The 15,913-nt window shown below is 47.3% G+C and overlaps 1 protein-coding gene across 2 annotated transcripts in view; it reads left to right on the forward strand.

The window, feature by feature from the left end:
* Nucleotides 1-12,226, forward strand: part of LOC111141634 (lysine acetyltransferase 14) — a 34,150-nt gene extending 21,924 nt beyond the window's left edge. For both annotated transcript variants that reach the window (XM_022494354.1, XM_022494356.1), the window contains exons 7-10: nucleotides 5,093-5,229; nucleotides 6,091-6,266; nucleotides 7,843-8,033; nucleotides 11,519-12,226. In XM_022494354.1, the coding sequence (XP_022350062.1) occupies nucleotides 5,093-5,229; nucleotides 6,091-6,266; nucleotides 7,843-8,033; nucleotides 11,519-11,692 (678 nt within the window). In that variant the 3' untranslated portion in view covers nucleotides 11,693-12,226. The remainder of the gene's footprint in view (nucleotides 1-5,092; nucleotides 5,230-6,090; nucleotides 6,267-7,842; nucleotides 8,034-11,518) is intronic.
* The last annotated feature ends 3,687 nt before the right edge of the window (nucleotides 12,227-15,913 follow it).

The following is a 15,913-nucleotide window of genomic DNA, read 5'->3' on the forward strand; positions in this document are numbered from 1 at the left end:
TTTTTCCTTCAACATTTGAAATTATCACTCCATTATCTTGAGTACAGTGTTGCTGCTGAGAGTCTCACTGTTGGCTTATTCGTGTTTCTTTGTAGGTGGCCTGTTTCTTCCTCTCGCACCCTGGAAGCTTTCAGAATTTTATCTTCCTTTCCATTCTTTAATTCTATGTGTGCATTTAAAAAGTGTTTTTTGATCTCATTTATCTTGTTAGAGCATCTCCTTCAGTCACAGGCGTCTTATATGCTGATTTGTTGTCAAAAACCACTAACCTCTGTGCTGCAGAGCCAAGCACCACACAAAGAGTTGGGGCTACAGAGGAACAATAGCCTTATGGCTTTGCCCGGCCCAGGGGGCTGCAGCAGGCTGAGGAAGGGGCTGGGGGATTTTACAGGGAAATACAGGATCTAGCTGATTTCCACGGGAATTGTGTCTGTGCTGCCAGCCTCTCGGACGCGTCTTCACGATAGTACTGGCTTCCTGAAACAAAAGGCTGAGAAGGCAGGAGCGGTTGTGCAAGAGAGAAGCAAGGGGACTTTAAAATTGAGCTTCCCTGAAGCCTCCGGGCAACCACTTTGACTTGTGTGCAACTTGATGCTTTTCATCCTGCCTTGGTTCTCTGAGCTTCCCAGATTTGTGGTTTTGGTGTGGTGTCTCACTAATTTGTTGAAGTTCTCTGTCATTACTGCTTTAAATATTTCTTCTGTTCCTTTCTCTCTTCTCGTTCTGGTATCCCTGTTATGTGTATTTTACACCTTTTGTGGTTGTAACACAGCTTTGGATATGCTGTTCTGTTCTGGTTTTTCTTAGTCTTTTTTTCCTCTTTGGTTTTCAGTTTTGGAAGTTCCTCTTGACATGTTCTCAAGCTTGGAGGTCCTTTCTTCAGCCCCATTCAGTCTACTAATGAGCCACCAAAGATAGTTCTGTATTTCTATTATGTTTTTGATCCCTAGCATTTCTTCTTGATTCTTTCTTAGCATTTCCATCTCCCTGATTAAATTGCCCCTCTGTTCTTGGGTGTTGTCTACTTTGTCCAATAGAGCCCTTAACATGTTAATCATAGTCATCTTAAATTCCTGGTCTAATAATTCCGACATCTCTGCCTTGTCTGAGTCTAGTTCCGATGCTCGCTCTGTCTCTTCAGACAGTGTCTTTTGCTTTTTAACATGCTTTGTAATTTTTTGTTGAAAGCCAAATAGGATATCGTAGATAAAAAGAACTGTGGGAAATAGGCCTGTAGTGGTATAGCAGTGAGATGTAGAGTGAGAAGCATTCTGTGGACCTATGATTAGTTCTCAGTGAACATATGTTCCTGGGCTTTGACTATCACAGTGCTTCTCAGATTTGCTTCCCCAGTTAAGTGGTGTGGAATGGCAGGAGGGAGCTGGAGATGGCTAATTCCCTTTCCACAGGTTGGTTAGGTTCTGATAAAACCCAATGGGTCAGGACACCTGGTCCGGAAGCTGTCTGCCTTTGGCCCGGGTTATGATCCCAGGGTTCTGCGATCAAGCCCCACATGGGGCTTCTTGCTCAGTGGGGAGCCTGCTTCTCCCTCTGCTTGCCACACCCCTTGCTTGTGCGCGCTCACTCTCTCTCTCTCTCTCTCTCTCTGACAAATAAATAAATAATTAATTAAAAAAAAACCACACACACACAACCAATGGGTTAGGTTCTGGTAAAATAGTTTCTCTTGAGAGCAGACCTTGTTAAGAAGAACAAAGGACTCTGACGTATTTTCAAAACAGCTGCCTTTTCCCTGCTGGAAGCCTGAGGGGATTTTTCTTTGATCCTTACCATGAGAACCTGGTAGAGCTCCTGGAGGTAAAAGTCACAAAAATGTGCCCCCCCCCCCCCTAGTTTTTTCTCTCCCCTTCATCCACACTGTGCCTCCAGCAATTTGTCAGTTTGTCCCTGGAGGTTTCTACTCTGCTCTTCTACTCTACTCTTCTCTGTATCCACCTGTTGGTCTTTTCAGTTTGCGGGGGAGTAGTTCACTCTGTGATTTCAGTTCTCTGAGGGATCTATGAAGAGTTGCTGATTCTCAGTTTGTTCAGACCCTGACTTGTCCACACATCCTTACCAATACTTACCTTTTTATATTATAGCTGTCTTAGTGGGTGTCAAGAGGTATCTCATTGTCATTTTGGTCTGCTTTTCTCTGATGACTGTTTATTTGCTTTTTGAAAACGCTTGGCTGTCTTGTAAATTATTCTATCTTTTGCTGTGTAGTTTGTTTACTTTGTTTTCTTTTCTTTTATACTCCTTATTAACGACATATCTTGAGTGTTTTTTTCCTTGTGACTGAATATTGTCTTGGTCTAACCAGGTGCCTTTGCTGGTGTATACACCCGAGGGAGGGGCAAAAGTCTGGTTCCTAGCTTGTTATCCTCTTGGCAAGTTAGAAGTCTCCAGCACTCCAGGTGTCCTGCTGTGACCCCTCCAGCCAGCACTTGCAGGCAAAGGTGACTGGCTGAGATCTACTCAGAGCAGAGCTTGCAAGAGGAAGTGGCCTGATCAAGAAGCACCTCCAGCCCCATCTGTGGTGGAAAGCCTTTCTCTGCTCTAGGCTGCCCTATGCTGCCTCACCTGTTCCTGGCCTCCTTTGGTTTCTCCTGAGGTTTCTCAAAGCCTTTGTGTTCCATCTTTCTTCACACTCTTGTGGCATCTTTCAGGATGGGTTTGGGGAAGGGACCTAGCAGCCCACCTGGTGCTCCATTTTGTTTAGAACTGTAAGTTTGAAGAAACTCACTTAATATTTCCCAAACTTACCTGAGTTTGGGATGCTCCCGAGCCCCCCACACACCATTTTGTCATTCAGCAAACGTTGAGTACTTCATGTGTGCCAAGTACTCCTCTAGCTGGGGACGCTGCAGTGAATTAAAGCAGATGGTGCCCGCCTGATGGAGCAGTGAAATGACAGGACTAACTAAATGGGATAATTTCCTGCAAGGTGGGTGCTGTAGTGGGTGGGAGAGCAGAAGGCCGCAGTACCACTTGGGACAGGGTGCTTGAGGACCTCCTTTCAGTGGAGGTAGCACTTGATCCCATCTTCTCCACAAGGAGGACCTGCGTTGTAGAAGGTTCAGGGCAGAAGTCCCAGGTGCAGGCCCCAAGGCAGCAGATAGTTTGGTGTCTGGGGCTGGAGCCTAGTGATGGCGGAGGAAGTAGGTGGGAGATGAGGCCACAGAGGTAACAGGTAGATCCTGCAGTGAAAGGCAAGGACTTTAAATTGTAAGGGTAGTCACATAGGAGTTTTGACAAGGGAAGGGAATATATTTGATTTTAAAAGAAGCATCTGGCTCCATGTGGAGAATGGGCGATAAGGGGTGAGAGTGGCAGTGGGGAGACCCGTGGGAAGTGGTGGCAGTGATCCGGGCAGATGTCGCAGGTGGGCTAGGTGGAAAGAAGTCAGGGTACTGGATGACATCTGTGGAGTTCCACACAACTCACCTCGACACATGAACCATATCGTCCATCATGGGCCAGCGGTTAGGTGGCTGCTGTCTCCGTGGTCTATTGCTGCGTTGCAAATCACTCCAAAACTTAGAGGCTTAAAGCAGTATTCCGTCCTTCTGATTCTGTGGGTTGACTAGGCTCATCTGGGTGGTGATTCTACCCCACGTGCTGAAGGCTGAGGTCGGGCCTGTGGCTGCCTTCAGCGGGAACCTCTGTCAGGATCGGAATGACCAGGATGGCTTCCCTTCCTCCAGAGCCCATCTCCATGGGGCCTCTAGACATTCCAGGGTCCAGCCTGGACACCATGGCAGTTGGACTGGGAGAGAGAGTAGAAGCTGCCGGTCCTCTTAAGGCCTGGGCTCAAGGTATACCAAAATGTTACTTCTGATACTTTGTCATTGGTCAAGGACTGTTGCAAGGCCCACCCAGGTTCAAGGGGAGGGAATGGACTCTGCCGCTTGATAGGAGGAGCCACAGGTCCCCATGGGTGCAGGTGGAAGTGTTGAGGCTGTCTTTGGAAACTATATACCATAGCTCTGAATTTCCCTCTGAAACTTTTTTGAAAGTCTTGGAAGAATTTCAGAGTCATCCTTTTGAAAGTTTTTTTTTTTTTTTTAATTTTATTTATTTATTTGACAGTCAGAGATCACAAGTAGGCAGAGAGGCAGGCGGGGGGCAGGGGGAAACAGGCTCCCCGCTGAGCAGAGAGCCTGATGCGGGGCTCGATCCCAGGACCCTGGGATCATGACCTGAGCCGAAGGCAGAGGCTTAACCCACTGAGCCACCCAGGCGCCCCTGAAAGTTTTGGTGTCCATTTGGGGAAAGTAATGAGAGCAAATTATAAAAGAAGGAATTCTTCCTCTCTTTCCAACAAAGTTATTTTCTAGGCTAAAGAGCAAACGGACTCTCCAAAAGCAAGTCAGGTTTCTAAACTTCACCCAGCCCTTGGCAAACCACTTTATAAATGTGCCTTTGAATCTTCCATCTGGGCTCTTTGCTGTAAAACCCTAATTGCACACGTTCCATTCCTACATGACTGGGGGCCCTGGAGCAGCGCTCTGGGAAACAGACATCTCTGTTTGGGCTCCCAGGGTGAATCCCAATTGTTCCTCTCGCTGTCGTGATTTGCCGTAAGGACGACGGTCTGTGTCAGTCCTGCTCCTGTCAGGTGTACTCAGTGGAGCAGAGGCCTGTTTTACTAAACCCTCACACAGGGCCAGCACTAGTTGGCCCCTGCTGCTCCGCGGATACCAGCCGACTCCTGTACCGTGACCCACGTGAGTGGGTCACCATCTGACGACCGGAGGTGTCAAGAGGGCAGAACGCAGCCAACAGAAACTGTAAATCCAGAGCTCGATCTTGCTTTCCACTCACTCCAGTGGCTGAAAATTTTTAAGTAACTTTAAAATTGATTAAATTATCTCAAGTTTCAACTATTGCAACCCGGATCGGCTTTTCGTATCTGATCTTATGCGGAGGTACCTATGAGGTTTGTATTGCAAATCGAACATTCCGAATAAGCAATAAGAAAGACCTATTTTCCGACACATAAAAAAGTCCTATGTACTAATGATCTGTGAAATTAAACCCATCTTTTGAGTGACTTTATTTCTGCATAACCAGCATTTCTTTCTCGTAGACTGCCTTGCCATCCAGGAAAGGGTTTCGGCACCAGACCACTAGGTTTCTGTATCGTTTGGTGGGATCTGAAGATATGGCCGTGGACCAGAGTATTGTCAGCCCTTACACCTCTCGGATCCTGAAGCCCTACATCAGGTACATGGGCAAGAGCTGTGATGTTGAGCATGTTATGAGGAATGGCGTTGGTGGCTTCTACACCCTGGTCTTCCACAGCAGTGAGTCCACACCCTCCTCTGGGAACAGGCATCATCAACACAGACTGAGTCTGTGCTCCACGTCCAGTCTTATCCTTAGCTTGTTTCAACTGTAGTTTTTGGCAGAAAGGACAGTCCTTTGAAAGAAATGTAAAAAGCAAGAATAAGTTAACTCCATTAGATTTCATTATGAGTATTATACTCATTGCGTTTCTTTTCAGTTTTAAAGTTGTATATATTTGGTAGTCTGTTAAATGAAAAAAATGGGAGCGTTGTCTCAGTTGGGCTTAGTCTGGGGGTGATGATGAGTCTCGTTGTCTAGCAGTGCTGTGGAAGCTGAGCTGACTAGCGAGGCCCCCGGTTCTGTCTTGAGAAGGTGTGTTTGTGGCCCATACTCAAGGCAGAGTCCCGTGATCCTCCTTGCCCAGCACTGCCGTCTGCGCCCGGCATGTGGAGGCGGTGTGCCAGCCTGCCCCCGCGGCCCCGACAGCGCTGGGCCCTCCCTCGCTGGCCTCTGTGGTGAGCCAGAGCACTGGCTTGAGTCAGGCTGCTGTTGGGTCCCTCACTCTGTTCCTGAAGGCTCGCCAGCACAAGTAGGGTTCCTGTGAGGTGCAGAGGGCGAATTTTAAATTTCATACCAGAAAGTATCGGGCTTTCAAGTTGTCAAGGTATCTACCACAGAAAGTAACACAAGTTAACTTAGAATTTCAGGCCAAGTAAGGAGTTTATGTGAATCACTTGGCTAGGAATGACATTGTATATTTTTCTTGACTCGACTCTGTTTTTTTCTGCGGTCCTGGAGGCGTGATTATGAAACAAAGCCACCCAAACTGCAGCTCCTGTCACAGATTCGTTCCCACCTGCACAGGAGTGACCCTCACTGGACGCCGGAAGCCGAGGCACCTCTTGATTACTGTTATGTCCGGCCAAATCACATCCCAACGATAAACTCCATGTGTCAGGAGTTTTTCTGGCCTGGTATGTTCCCCTTCCCAAACTAGGCAGATCTGTTTTCTGTTTGGTTCACTTTAGTGATATTTTTAAATTAGTGTATGTCATGCGACTCTAAAACCTTTACTCATGATTTCATTTAGTTTGTCTCTGGCTAAGATAGGAATAGTAAAATATGAATACTTCTTTCTTCCTAAGATCAAGAAGAAGCCAGCAATTAAAGTAATAAACAGTATTTTTGTATGTTTCTCTTCCTTGTCTCTCTCCACTTCCAGAATAAAAGATTCATCCTGTTTTGCTTCTACATATGTCTAGATACCAGGTAATATCTACCTGGATCAGTGATACACTGACTGGTACCTTGGGTGTGTTGGGACACTTTTGATTTTTTGCCTAATAATTCTATAATTTTGTTTATTTAGCTATTCCTTTGGGATAGTGTTAATAAAGCCAAAAGGCATTTTTAAAAAACCAAGTATCCCAATTGCAAACTTTATTTATTTATTTATTTTTTAAGATTTTGTTTATTTATCCATCAGAGAGAGAGAGAGAGAGAGAGAGCACAGGCAGATAGGGTGGCAGGCATAGGCAGAGGGAGAAGCAGGCTCCCTGCCAAGCAAGGAGCCCAATGTGGGACTCATTCCCAGGACACTGGGATCATGACCTGAGCCGAAGGCAGCCGCTTAACCAACTGAGCCACCCAAGTGTCCCCCAATTGCAGACTTTAAAAATAAGAGTAAACCCAATATGATTTGTTATTTTATCAGCCTGAATATATTGTCTCTCTACAGACCAGAGCCACCAAGTAGAGGAGTGAACACATTTTCATCGCTAAATATAAACATGTTCTTTGTGGATCTGTCTTACCGCGCTGCTTTGAAACGCAAAGGAAATATTACAGATGTTAGATAAGATTTCATTGGGATTAGAGCTGTGTCATCTTTGTTGTCTGATAACAGTGCACGTGTGGTGGCAGAGTTGTGTTCATCTTTTAGGAGTGGTATGGGGGCCAAAAGGAACATTCCAGGAGCATCTCCTACTTCCTGACCTTACTCTGGGTGCCTCCATACCTTATACATGCAATCATTATTTGTTTATCCCTTTCACTATAAAATGTAACCTTTGTACAAAAGAGCTTGTAAACTGTACACACAACAGTATGGGCGTTCGGGTCTTTGCTCCCACCCTGTGAGGTCTGGGTGTGCAGACGCTGAGGCCCACATTTGATAGGTGTCGGCTGACACACACTGTAGAGGAGGCTAAGTTCAAAGGCAGGTATGTCCAGTTTTAGCCTGTGCATTCTCTACTACCAACCCTATCTTTCTTCTCTTCTTGTCAAACATGTACTTAGAAAAGACATAAATGGAATCATAGAATATGTGGTCTTTTCTGACTGCATTCCTTCAGTTAGCATGTTAGTTTCACTTTTATTTTTATGATCTGAATGTATGATGTCTATGCTAATATCTCTGTCTTCAGCTTTGTTTTTTGATTTTTGTTTTTTTTTAGCGTGCAGGTGTAGTTGTAAGTACAGACTGAACAGCTTGGTCTTAATTCCAGAAGGTATACAGTTTGAATCTCCAATTATCTCTTTTCTTTTTAGGCATTGACCTGTCTGAGTGCCTGCAATATCCGGACTTCAGTGTTGTTGTCCTTTATAAAAAAGTCATCATTGCCTTTGGCTTCATGGTTCCTGACGTGAAGTACAATGAAGCTTACATTTCGTTTCTGTTTGTCCACCCTGAATGGAGAAGAGCAGGGATTGCCACATTCATGATTTATCATCTGATTCAGGTAAGCTGTGCTACCAGCTGGCCTTTGGGCTCCTTCAGGAAGACGTGGAAGAGGGATGGAGGGACAGTGCTGGGCTGAGCCTTCCTAGCACGGCCGAACAGAATGGGTGGTCTCGGAAACCCTGTGAGAAAACATCCCTCCTGAGGCTCTTACCACACACAGATAAAAATCTTCCCCCTCTAGAATAAGATCGCTGTTCAGGGCCAGGCTTCAAAGAAACCAGTTGTAAACATGTATAGTAAATAAAATGAGGTAATTCCAGAACTGAGAGCCCAAAGCCCTCGTAGGACCCATATTATATTGGTAACTGCGGCTGCTCTTAGGAACCCGCCGCATGACTCTGAGGAGTGGAAGTGGAACTGTGGTCTTTGGGGGTTTTTTTTCTTATTGAGGTATAACTGACATACAACGCGTCCTCGTCTCAGCTATACAGTGTGATGATTCCATACTTGTATATGTTGTGAAACAACACTGGCACCACACGGAGTTACGTAGCTACAAACATTTGTTTTCTTGGGATGAGAACCTTTAAGATCACATCACCTCTCTTAGCAACTTTCATTTATGCAGTACAGTATTGTAAATGCTAGTGTCCGTGCATTACGGGACATCCCCAGGACTGCCTTGTTTTATAACCTCCAAGTCTGTTCCTTTGGACGCCCCTACAGCCGGTTCACCAGCCTTCATCCACGCTGCTGGCAGCTACCAGTCTGTTGTCTGTATCTGTGAGTTCAGCTTTTATTGTTTGTTTTTTAGATTCTGAGAGCTAAGTGAGATCATACGGTGCCTGTTTTTGTCTGACTTCTTTCACCAAGGATAATCCCACCTGTGCAATTGCAAAAGTTTTTAAGTATTTTTAAACATTTTAGCAAAACTATCTCAACCAAGACCATATATTCTCTTATTGCTCATTATTCTTCACTTTACTGTCACTGTACAAGCTGTATAAGTTTTTGAGACTTGATTTTAATATTGAATTATAATTCATCCTTTGATATCTCTGTACCACTGTTGAAGAAAATATACCATATGTTAACATCAGAAAAACATGTAAGGAATTCCCCTCTCAATCTTTCTGGTAAACTTTTATTTCAGAACCATTTGGCTGGGACACCTGGGGGTCATGTCTGCCTTCGTCTCAGGTCATGATCTCAGGGTCCTGGGATTGAGCCCCGCATTGGGCTCCCTGCTCAGCGGGGAGTCTGCTTCTCCCTCTCCCACTGTGTGCTTTCTCTCTCTTTTTCTGTCAAATAAATAAATAAATCTTTAAAAAAAAAAAAAAAAACCATTTGGCAAGGAGGATTATGTGTTACATGGGCAAGATTCCTTTTTAAAAAAAATTTTTATTATTTTTTATTGTTATTATTTTTATTAACATATAGTGTATTATTAGCCCCAGGGGTACAGGTCTGTGAATCGTCAGGCTTATACATTTCACAGCACTCATCATAGCACATATCCTCCCCAGTGTCCACAAGCAAGATTCCTTTTAAATAGAGGAAGGAGAGGGGTGCCTGGGTGGCTCAGTGGGTTAAGCCTCTGTCTTTGGCTCAGGTCATGATCTCAGGGTCCTGGGATCGAGTCCCACATGGGGCTCTCTGCTCAGCAGGGAGCCTGCTTCCCTCTCTCTCTCTCTGCCTGCCTCTCTGCCTACTTGAGATCTCTGTCTGTCAAATAAAATAAAATCTTAAAAAAAATAAATAGAGGAAGGAGAAGACAAAATGTTATTTTCCAGTTTTTATTATTTTATTATTTTAAAAGATTTTATTTAAGAGAGAGAGACCAGAAGCGAGAGAGAGCATGAGCAGGGGGGAGGGGTGGAGGGAGAGAGAGGGAAGCAGACTCCCCACTGAACGGGGATTCCCAACATAGGACTCGATTCCAGCACCCCGGGATCATGACCTGAAGCAAAGGCAGACACTTAACCGACTGAGCCACCCAAGCACCCCATTTTTCCAGTTTTTCATGAAATGTGCTTAACACTTCCCAGATGCCAGCTGGAACCTGGAAGCGTTTTCTAGAAGTTGGTTTCCTCTCTCCCCACTTGGCAGTTAGTATGTGCTCCCTTGTGTGGTGCTGTGATAAGACTCAGTTGTACCACACCCCATTCCCCAGGCCACTCAGAGCCACGCCTTTCCCCCACCAGCCAGGGGCCTGGGGGCAGCCCTAGGGTCTGCAGGCAGTGCAGGGGTGACACTTCCATGTGTGTGCCTCTAGAAGGCATGGTGCAGGGTGGGTTCTTACTGAGCGTTCAGCGGGTGGGGGGCAGGAGTGTTCACCCTTGTGAGCAGGGCCCCGCCCTCAGCCAACTCATAAACCCCAGGCCCAGACAGAGCCACTCAGCTGGGCAGTAGTACCCGATGGTGCCGTGGTTGGATCAGGCGCAGGTACACAAGCGTCACGCTACAAAATTAATTTCCTACTCTCGCAGTAGTGCTGTGGGCCCAGAATGTGAGTGAAGCAAAGGAAAGAGGAGAGCTGTCTACCTGAGAGGGCTCTTAAATCTAGGCCTGGGAGGAAACAGGGGTTACAAAATCTCAGGACCCTGCCAACCTCAGTATTTTGGTGCCTTCCTCATTAGAAAGCAGGGTCTTAGTTTATATGACTTTGGTTCGGATTAAGAATCTTAAGAATTTGCCTCATATTAATAGGATGAGGGGGCTGCCTGGGTGGCTCAGTGGGTTAAGCCTCTGCCTTCAGCTCAGGTCCTGATCTCAGGGTTCTGGGATCGAGTCCCACATCGGGCTCTCTGCTGGGCGGGGAGCCTGCTTCCTCCTCTCTCTCTCTCTCTCTCTCTCTCTCTCTCTCTCTCTCTGCTTGTGATCTCTCTGTCAAATAAATAAAATCTTAAAAAAAAAAAAAAAAAAAAAATAGGATGAGGGTCACTCTTCCCCCCCTATGATTAGGGCAGTGCTGAATACAGAAACTGCAAGCAGTTCTGTCAGTTTGGGAGGGATGGCAGGGGGCCTGTGGGGTTCAGAAGGTCTGTACCGGGTCCTTAGGTCTCATAACTAGACAAAAGTCCCAATACCTCGTACCCAGCCTCGTAACTTAGCATCTTTTCTAGTGGGTGTAGGAAGGGCATTGTTACAAGTTTGAGTACAAGATAACATCTAGTTTTAAAAAGCAGAACTGCTCATCTTGTTCTCTACTTCTTCAAGATTGTCAGAGGGTCAGGTATTGATGTGTGTGATATTTGGAAGTGTAACTGAAGTATAAACAGAGTCATCCAGTTGACAGTAAACTGTCCCCGGGCCCTTTGCTCCAGAGAGCAAAAACACCCAGCGCGATCCATTTCCTCAGTCTCGAGCGTTTCCGTGAGCGTGGGCCTCGGCCGCAGAGAGTGACCGGGGCTCCCAGCTGTCACCCTCCCTGCTGTCCCTGGATGCCATAACTACCTACCTCCACTTCACAGACTTCCCTCACCTACTCACTTCCCTCAGGCTCTTTGATTCTCATTGGGTACTTTTCCACCCTTTTGGCAGACCTGCATGGGCAAGGATGTGACCCTTCACGTCTCAGCAAGCAACCCTGCTATGCTGCTCTACCAGAAGTTTGGCTTCAAGACTGAAGAATACGTCTTAGATTTCTACGATAAGTATTACCCCCTGGAGAGTACAGAGTGTAAACACGCTTTCTTCCTGAGGCTCCGGCGCTGAGGTGAACGCAGGGCTCCACAGAGACAAGTGTGCTGCTCGAGGTGGGTCCTCACCTGGGCCCGAGGACATGTGCTCCTGTCCCCGTGGGCCCTCATCCCAGATGTTCCACCGGAGGCTAGACAGGCGGTGGGCAGTGGGATTGAGGAGCCAGCAGCCCTTCAGCCAAAGCGCTGTCCTGTGCACCTGCTGAGGCCTCGGCCCCCATCTCGGGACTCTGCCAGAACTGAACGATGCCGCTGCTGTCCCTCCACGCGGCAGCTTGCGGGAATAAAGGAGTGTCTAAACTGATGTTCTCCTACTGTAAAGGGTGAGGAAGTGTGGTAGCCGTGAATGATTGATTGAGGCCGTGCCCGCGGGGCAGTAGCCCATCAGGGATGGCAGGAGATCCAGCCCTCAGAGGGAGGCCAGCACTGTCCCGGCCATCAGTGAGCCGTCATTGAACCCATGAGCCCTGGAGAACTTCTAGGGCACTGAGCTTCTGCCGTCTCTCCCTGACTTTGGCCACGGTCGAAATAAACAGAGTGTTTGTGTCCATGCGTTTTACCTGTTCTGCTGTTAGCATCTCCCGCTAGGGGACCCTTTCTCCCCGTGCCTGTGCAGCTGGTTTGGGGTGGCAGCAAGACTGTGCTGCTGGCTGGCTCTGTGTGGGGACAGAGCCTGTGTTGTCTGCAGGGCCAGGCTGTTGGGTTGGGGGGGCGGGTGTTAGAGATGGACTATCAGGCGGGCTGTTTTGGATCCAGCAGGAGCTTTTCCAAAAGTATCAGATGTTCTCAGATAAAAAATCTTTCCTTATGACAGTCTATGGCCAGAGCTTCAATCTAACCAATTTGCTTTCAGACTCTCTTGAATGAAGAGCAGTGGTTCTTAACTTGTAGGGACACGGATCCCTGTGAGAATCCAAAGAAGACTGAACACTCTCTAGAAAACTCTGCATGCACATTTAAAGTCTTGCCTCCAAGATCTGTCAGGAGCCTGTTCTAGGGGCGGCCACGCTTAGAGCCAGCCCGCATCCCTTCACTCAAGAGGCCCTCGCTGCTCGTCTGCATGAGCGCCACCTGGTTCTGTCCTTAGAGGGCAGCTCGGGCTCCATGCCACCCTGTGAGGGCCGGGAGCAGCATTACCTCCCTCTCTCCCTCCCTCCTCTTCTTTTCCTCTCTCCCTCCTGCCCTTCGTCCTGAGGGTTCTCTACCTTTTAAAGATTTGGGGATTATGACCCAACAAGTAACATGAAGAAAGTGACATTTTCCAAACTCAGAAACCAGCTTGTGATTGTTATATGTGAACAGCAAGCCTTTGCTGCAAAATGTGGTGGAAGCAACCATCTCCGTAACTTCAAGGAGCTGAGGAATTCTGTGATTGCCTTAACCGACTCTTTGTTTTGCATTTTTAGTTTTTATTTCTTGAAGGATTTTATTTTTAAGTGAACTCTATGCCCCATATGGGGCTCAAACTTCAACCCTGAGATCAAGAGTTGCATGCTGTATTGACACAGCCAGCCGTGCACCCCACATTTTTTTTGAAAGATTTTACTTATTTATTTATTTTGACAGAGAGATACAGCGGGAGAGAGAACATAAGCAGGAGCAGAAGGAGAGGGAGAAGCAGGCACCCCACCGCGCAGGGAGCCCAGTGTGGGGCTCAATCCCAGGGCCTTGGGATCATGACCTGAGCTGAAGGCAGACACTCAATGAGTGAGCCACCCGGGCGCCCCACCCCACGTTTTCAAATTATGGTGCAGCAACTCCCCCCCCACACCACTCAGATTCAGTGATAATCAAGATTTTCGCCACATTTGATTCCTCTGTCCTTTGCTAAATATTTTAAGGGAATCCCAGATATCATGTAATTTCATACCTACTTTGGTAGATATTTCTAAAAAATAGGGATATTTTCTTACATAACCTTAATGCCCATTACCACTCACAAGGTGAACCCCTTTTCAGAATTAGCTAGTAGTCAGTATGTAGTTACACTTATGGGTTGTCTCAAAAGTGCCTTCACAGCGGTTGGTTTGGGTCAGTGTCCCAACTGGGGGTCACACGGGTGACAGTCTGTTCGTGTAGATGTGCCCTGCCCTACTGCAGTCCTTCTCCGGCGTCGGGCCTGGGTTACCTCCAGAGATGGGCCTGGTGACCCCAGTAGAGCAAGCAGCTGCTGGTTTTGATCTGCCTTTGGCCTTCCCCCAGGCTGACACCATAGAAACCTCCAACCACCCTCTGGAAGTGATCCCAGTGCCTAGGGCGATGGCTGACGTGAGGAAGAGTCTACTCAAATCAAATCTCAAAGTTATAATTTATTTTGAAACTTCAAAATTCCCAAGGAAGGAGGAGGGCGGTGTGTGCGTTTTAAAAGCTAAGGAGCCCCATCTTCAGCCGTGTGTTCCTGAGGAGTCTGGATATTCCTTGACCAGTAGCCAGACCTCCCTGCCCCTGGGAGGTGGCCTGTGGTAGCCGAATCGGCTTTCAGGGCCCGCATGCAGGTGGGAGTGAGACCAGAATTAACCATGTCCTTATTTACCCAGAGTCTTCTAGGGAGGTTGAGCTCTTTGCAGGAGGATGTTTGAGAACCAGAATCGTAATTTTGAATTTTCTAAAATGTAATTAACGTGCTTTATGCGAAATGCACATCACCTAAAAGCCACACTTCTTTGGGACCGTTTCTAAAACCATCTCCTGTGAATGGGCTTAGTGTCCCCACTAAGCCCTAGGGGGAAGCATTCCAGGTCTGCTCCACCAGGGCTGGGTGGCACGGCACACTTTTTGGTTAAGAATATGCTTCTGGTATCTACTAGCAGGAGATTGGGATAAAAAAAAATGTATCTCAGTACTGGGGAGGGCTGTGGAATGGTTTTAAGATTCTACATTGGTACCCACTTACCTCATACTTGTGTATTCATCAGCAGAAACTGCACTCCGGGAAACAGGCTGTTCACTCCGACAATACCCTACCACAGCTTGCTCCCTTGTGAGAGGGTTGATGGCAGGTTTGCTGCAATAGGGCACAACAAGGCCCAGAAAATCACTGACGGAGGACCCTGAACTCCAAGCCAGGCAGCCTGGCGTCAGGCCACAGCTCTCCCCACTCCGACCCCGCCCTGGGATGGGGAGGTTAGGTGTGAGTTCCGGGAGGGATCAGCGTGTGCTTGGCTCACCACTATTCCCAGGTCCTAGAACTGCCTGGTGCAGGGATGGTACCCGCTGAGTCTTGGCTGAGTGAGGAGAAAATGAAGTGTCTTACTGTGTGTGTCTGGGCTTGATAGGGGGAGAGGAGAGACATCAGTAGTGGCTCTCTTTCTTTTTTTCCATTTTCCAGATCTCACATGCACAGACTCTTTCTATTTATCACAAATTAAAATTTTCTCACTTCTTGGAGTCTGCATGAGCACAGGTCCCTTCTCTCTGCCTGGGTGAGTAAAGGCAGCTCCTACCTCTTCGAAGCTTGCAATACTTAACACGCACAGGTTCCACTAGCTAGGGGAATCCTACCAGAGTAACCAGAGACTAACAGATTTGGGTTTGATGAGCTAAAGGAGAAGACTGAAGGTTGCTCAGGTAAGAGCTGGAAGGGGCCCATAGTTGTCATGCATGGTACGTTCAGCTTTGGGCAAGCCCATGGTTGCAGAGGGCAGCTCAGTCTCCCCCGCTAGCTTCACTAAATGGTTCCTTCCTGTGGGTGACGTTCTAGCATGCGTCAGTGTCATGAAGGCCACTGGTCCGAGCATGGTTCCAATGGAATGCCCTTAGCCCTCAGGGCAGCTGGAGCCTCTAGGTGTTTGTCTCTGCTGTCATGCAGCCAGACATGTGCTGATAAATGTTTGACCACAGCTGGGGCGAGGGTCAGGGAGACTGGAACCGTATGTCAAGGGCTGATTTGCTGCATTTGCTGATTTCCTTGGTGTTGACATTCTCACCGTGGCGGATCTGAAGCTACCAGTGAGACGTCACTGAACCCACACCTGGGAAGTCCTGCACGTAGGAGACACTGTCACACAGTGTTGCCGTCATATAGATACAATGGATGGAAACCACCTCGAGAGCAGAGCTAACATAGTAAAATCAGCCTGTGGTGAGTTTTGAGAATTTATCACCTTGATTTTGAACGTCATTCATGTAATTTTATGTAATTCAACACTTAATAATGGCTCACAAGATCCCTGGAAACCCAACCATCAGCTCCTTCATGCAGCTTGCCCTGGGCTCTTGGAGAGCAGGGGCTGGCCCC

Source organism: Enhydra lutris, unplaced genomic scaffold (genome assembly GCF_002288905.1).
Source record: "Enhydra lutris kenyoni isolate GAN:26980312 unplaced genomic scaffold, ASM228890v2 scaffoldscaffold6, whole genome shotgun sequence".
NCBI classification, from domain to species: domain Eukaryota; kingdom Metazoa; phylum Chordata; class Mammalia; order Carnivora; family Mustelidae; genus Enhydra; species Enhydra lutris.